Genomic DNA, 6000 nt, shown 5'->3' on the forward strand with positions numbered 1-6000 from the left:
GTTCCTCTGTGATCCATCAGGTGAATTGAAGATGTCTAGTTTGATTGTAGCAGAGTGCTGCTGCTACTGAGGGATGAAAGCCTTTCCCTCATCTTGCTCTAATGGGGTTTTAAGTACAGGCCTTTATGGATGATAATGCAGGTTAATAACGACAGGTCTAAAAGGACTGACTGGCAGGCCATGTCTACGTACGATGTAACAGGACATCACTCTAGACCCGTGCGCTGTCTGAATGGTGTTTTAGGGGCCTCAATTAGCCGGCATCCATTTTTAATCCCTCCCTTAATTCATACACACACTTACGCACATGAGCAATGTGTCCTATGGCAGCCTGGGAAAATATACTCCCGGACCCGGCCCACCCATATGCGCTTCGGTGCCTCGGCGAAACGTGTTTCTCCCCTAGTTTTACTCAGATTTCTAGTGTTACCGTTAACTTAGGAGGAGGGGAGACCGTTTGGATACTTTTATGTCCCTTGGGGAGTGCAGGGACTTGTGGGAAGATGACCTGGTTTCTAATTTTCTCCGTTCTGCCTGAGCTCGGGGCTAGTCGCTGCTTCACACAGAGCAGCCGATCAAGGAGGCTGATATGATCTCCGATGGCTTTATCCGGTGCAATGTGCTACTAACTCAAAACTACGGGACACTTTTGGCATCTTCATCTTAACCCACTGAGCTCAGGATCACCATCGATAGATGCAGGTAAGTCGAGCTATTCAACACTAAAAGGCTTGAATTACACAATTATATGGATTTCCTTTTGTCATAACATACAAGAAACAGAAAATAATTGTTCTGACTGGAAAATAAATGTACAATTTTGTCTTGATTAACAATGTTTTAAATGAATATCAATGAAGCTATCAAAGGCAAAACTGTCTGTCCCAATGACAACTTGAAAAGAAAACATTAAACCCTCTGTGGTGAGTGACGCAGTGTGTGGACGTCATCATATCAGATGGTCAGTTATTTTAAGGTCCTAAAATAAGGTCACTATCTCTGTTCTGACTCCAAGGGCTTTCTTTCTGTATGAGGTGAAAAAAGGCTTTTTACATGTCTGATTGTTAACTGATGCCCTGCCCACATAGTGTACTCTAGAGGTGTAATGACAACAGTTACTGTACTGAAGTAAAATATTTACACAATAGATAATTTCATGGTGTTGTAATAATTAAATATTGTTATAAAAACCTAGTTATTTTAAAGTGATACAAATACTGTATCATTCACGTGCATGCTCCTTTTAAAATGTAATCATCAATACCAACATTTAAGTTAACAGTTAATTTCAGATTTATATCAGATGACTCAATATGTCCTATTTTTCCCCAAACACCTACAGGTGAGCAGCCATGGCCAACATACAACAGGAATATCCTTTGGTGCTTCTAGGAATTCTGGAGGAGCTGGCCAATATGCGTCACTGGCTCTCCTTCCAGGACCTCTGCCGCATGGTTAGCACCCGCTTTGACCTGGAGCACCTCATTGAGCTGAGGAGTCTGCTGTTTGCTGCGGCCAGTCGTGACCCTTGTTTTCCAGCAACTCTCTTCAGAGACAGAGTCGCAGCCAGAAGTCTGGGGCTTTCCCCTATAGGTGTTGCTGCTGATATCGTAACTATATTCAATCTGATTCAGATGACAGGCGGAGCTTCTGAGACGAGCCAACCAATCAAAACAGAGACGGTCTTCCCTGTCGACCAATCTCCAGGGCCCTCTCTCCCAGGCCTCAGCCAACTAAGCTTTACTGGGTACGAGAGAGCACGTGCCCACTCTGACTCTGGAGGCAGGCCTATAGATCAGCACTTACTCTTCCCAAATTCAAATTATTCCGCCCACAAGCGGGCAAGTCTACCTCCAGATCCTATCTCACTTGTGTCCTCCCCCCCGGCCAGGGCAAGGGCTGTGTCTTTCAACTTGCCTAACAACACCCCACTATTCCGCAGTGGTCAGCTGCCCAACCTGAACATGCAGAATATTTACCTGCCCTTGGAGACAGACAGTGAGTCTAGTGGAGACTCTGCCCCCGTGGAGGTATTTGAAGCCGAGCCGGAATCCGCTGTCGGCCAGAAAAGAAACATCTTCAAGAAGGATTTCCATAACCAGCCACCGCTAATACCCCAGGTGACTGTCAACAGTGAGCCCTCCAGTCCTGGCTCAGCGCAAAAGGTCTTTGGCAGTCACAGCGTTGAGATGCTTTCCAACCCTTACCCTTCACCCACAGTGCTTCACCAGTCTCTGGAGGAGACGGCCAAAGATGAGAGTTTGGATGACTTACAGGACTCTACCTACTTTGGGCCTGGGTCAAACCCAGAGTGCTCCCCCTGCCACCTCCAACCACTCAGGACCCAGAAGCCCATCTGGAGCAACAAGAGCCATAGTTTGGAGGACCGGATAGGCATGGGCAGCACAGGGACGGGGTTGGAGTCATCAGCGGGACAGCTTCCGAGACGATCTACCCCGGCCATCAGCAACCTGGGGAGTTTGTCAGGAGGAGAGAGCGGGGATAGTGGAATTCCAGGGGTTGATGGAGTCAGGGCTCAGGCAACCCAGACAGACCCTCCAGATCCCAGGCGTCTCCGCAGTCTGGTGCACGCTGACCGTCTCTCATTCATGACCTCACTGGACGACCCTGAGTTCGGCGAGGACGACATCAGTGCCATCTTTCGTTTCCTAGATGACATGAGCATGTGTGGTTCCACGGGGGTCCTACATCCCAACGATGGAGCTGGAGCCCTCAACCAGGACACCCCAGAGGCAAGGCGTGGACGTCTTGGCCAACTTCAGCGACTCTTCCACTCCCTGGAAAGCAGCGATGATGGCCTCAAGGCCAGTGTATGCAAGTTGCTCCTCCGCATGAGCCAAATAGAGCGACAGCTTGAGTCTCTGACCGAGGTAAAGGCTGAGATCTCCCAGGTACTCTCTGCTCTGCAGCGACTGGACGAGAAGATCCAGCAGCCTATCGTTGGGCCTGGACGGGGCACAGGTGTGCGATGGTTGGAGCCTCTTAGTGCTGGATTGTCCTCATTCAGTAGCCACCCTGTAACCCCTGGTTCTGAGTCATCAGAGCCTCAGCCTCTGTCAGTGTCGGGGCGTCTTCTCCCAGAGCCCAGCACCAGCAGTCCGGACTGGAGTCAATGGATTACTTCTGTGAGTGCAACAGATAGTAACAAGGACCAGATTGATACTAAGGCCACAAAAGACGGGAAAAAGGATTTGTTCTCTCGACGTGCCTCCAAATCCCAACTCGAGGACAAGAGCGGTTTCGATTCCAAACGCCCGAACGTGTCACATTCTGCAAGGGACTGGGCTGTCTCATTCTCTAAAGGCAGGGATAACAAGGGTTTGCAGGGGAAAAGGGGACAGGTACATTTAATTCATTTGAATTGATCTTTCTTTCAGTTGAATGAGAAAAGGCAATGCTATAATAACTACTAGAGCTTATTATACTAAGTGCTTGTGAGTTTATCTGCTACACTTGTACTATTTTATATACATGCCAGTATGACTGTTACACTTTAACACAGCTGAGAGGCCAATTCATCAAGGGATTCAGTCGATTTCATATGAGGGGAAATGCCTTATGGGATTTTAGAAAATTCTGTGATAGCTACTAAAGCAGTACCAAGATAAATGCTTGTAGTTTGGCTCGACATATATTATTATGTTTTCATTGCACAAGATTCTTAAACACTTCGAGTTTATTGGTCTGAAGTCCGATAATAAATATTGTTTGTGCTCCAGAAACTAAAAGTAAATGACATTTATACTCGTTGATGGTAGAAGAAATGCACCAAAATGTTTAAAAGTTGACTTTTCTATCCCCAGTGCGTATTAAAGCTGGTAATATTTATTGGTTATGCATCTAAAGATTGAGTATTTCCGCTTTCTACTTCCTAGGTGGACCAGTCCAACAGCACAACAAACCTGCTCTCTCACAAGCCCCCCAGCCTGGTGGAGCAAGTGTTCAACTCGTCCCTATTCAGACAGAAGGACAGCAGTCTGACTGGTGGGCTCGCCTCGGGGAAGATCCTGGACCCTCGATTGGCTGAGGGGAGGGGAAGGCCAATCTGGACTGTAGAGGACAGAGAGTCGCGAATCTCCCCTCTGGATCTGCAGGTCGTGATCAACTTTGATCTGTTCACATTAAATCCTATTCGCATGCAGGTCTTTTGGTCCTTTTAGAGAGTTTACACGCGTCAGCAATTATCCGGATTTCCAGCCCTAACCTCTTTGACGTCCATCAATTTTTCCTTTGACTCCACTTATATGATGCTTTTGTGTTCCTCCCTCAGGTCCAGGAGTCACTTAACCCTAACAATTTGGACTTCTGGATGGACGACATCTATACTCCAGGGTATGATGCTCTACTCAGGCGTAAGGAGGCTGATCTCCGCCGGGCCAAGGCCTGTAAACTGGGGGCACTGATTGCAACTGCGGTGGCCATTATTCTTGTGATTGTCATTCCTATTTGCACCGTGGGCACATGAAGATGGCCTCAAAAGGCCACATCATACACAATTATTCTATGCTTCTTGTTGACTTGTGTGCTTGCCTTCCAGATGCATTCTCTAGCCTTTGATTCCAAGAAAGTTTTAAAATTAGTCAAAATATTCAGGGGAAAAAAAACGGAAAACTGTGATAAAACAAACAAAAATAACCCCATGAAACTTTGATTAAATTTCTCCAAGATGTTTCCTGGCCCTGCTTTTCCAGCAATACCATCCAGTATGTCTGATGTAAACGACATTTAGATCACAGCCTGTTTTAATTTCAATGAGGGTCCAATAATTGCAAAGCCATTATTTATGAGTTTTATGAGAATGGATATTTCACTTAATTATTATATACGTATGTGTATTTATTTAGAATTTTCAACTAGCCACACAAATGTGGAAATTTAACTCAGTGGTTTAAAGTAAGTACTAGAATAACTGAGCAAATGCAAAAATGAGCTATGTATATAATATTTTCTTTACAAAAAAGTAACAGGACAAACGTTTTTAGCCACAGCCTTGAGCACTGCCTGACTCTTACGAACATGACAGGGAAATTTTCATTCCTGTCCGGCGGCTGTTTTACCCCTTCACAGGAATTTGGCATCCACAATTTATGAAGCGTGTCGGATTCTTCCAAATAGACAATTTCCTTTCTGAAAATGTGCTTCAATTGCTTGTGTCTCATTTAAGTTTTTTTTTTTGTTTGTTTTTTTTTTGTTTGTTTTTTTTAAATCAAGCTTAACTCAATAAAGAACTCTTTTACCGAGCTTCCCATCCCTTCTGCTAAAATGGAAACGATCAACTCTTCCGTTGGCTCATAATGTTATTTAGTTTAGAAGGCGCGGTGCTTTGCGGGTGTCAGATTTCAGGAATTCAGGATAAAACACTTGTGGGGGGGCCTTGTTGATGTTGTTTTCGTTGAGAGACTCTTCCGGGAAGCGGCGCTTGGGTTACACATTGCATTCAACGTGGTGTTGACGATCGCACACAACCGCGTTTCCCGTGCGTGTCGGCCCACTCGGTTATCACCGCCAAAATCGTCATCCTTTTGAAATCCGACGAATGCAGTTTTCTCGGCAGCGACGGTGTGTCATGACGTCACGCGACAGAATCTTGCGTGGAATCGGGACCGCGTTCTGTGATGAAAAAAAAACCCACACCGACGGGCTATGGGCGGATGGGTTTCTGTTGAGGTTTACGGCCGCGCAAAGCTTTACAGATCTCCATCGACCGACGACTATGTCAAAAGGCATTTGTTGTGGTTTTGCGCCAACACGGCCATTTGCCCCGTGTGCACGGACACGCCCAGGATGTACAGGGGACGGGAACTTCACTTGTTTCTCCTAAGTAGATGCGTGTCTGCCAGGCCGTCCCCATGAGGCTACTTGCCGATCCATTAGGCTTCAGACGGTGCAAAGAGGAAACCCTAACTTGGCAGTCAGCACTAAACTTTTTCGTGCATTAGTGACTCCTAAATTTGCATAACTTCTTCAATGTAGGCTTAC

General features: G+C 46.2%; 1 protein-coding gene across 1 annotated transcript; it reads left to right on the top strand.

The window, feature by feature from the left end:
- Nucleotides 1-1352: 1352 nt before the first annotated feature.
- LOC307230450 (major intrinsically disordered Notch2-binding receptor 1-like) lies at nucleotides 1353-4486 on the top strand (the record flags this gene model as incomplete). The annotated part of the gene is made up of 3 exons (XM_080000863.1): nucleotides 1353-3362; nucleotides 3897-4115; nucleotides 4292-4486. The coding sequence occupies 3 exons, from the start codon at nucleotides 1353-1355 to the stop codon at nucleotides 4484-4486; spliced, it is 2424 nt and encodes an 807-aa protein (XP_079856989.1).
- Between the last annotated feature and the right edge of the window lie 1514 nt (nucleotides 4487-6000).

The sequence above is a fragment of the Zeus faber genome, assembly GCF_960531495.2.
Source record: "Zeus faber genome assembly, chromosome: 5".
Taxonomy (NCBI): Eukaryota; Metazoa; Chordata; class Actinopteri; order Zeiformes; family Zeidae; genus Zeus; species Zeus faber.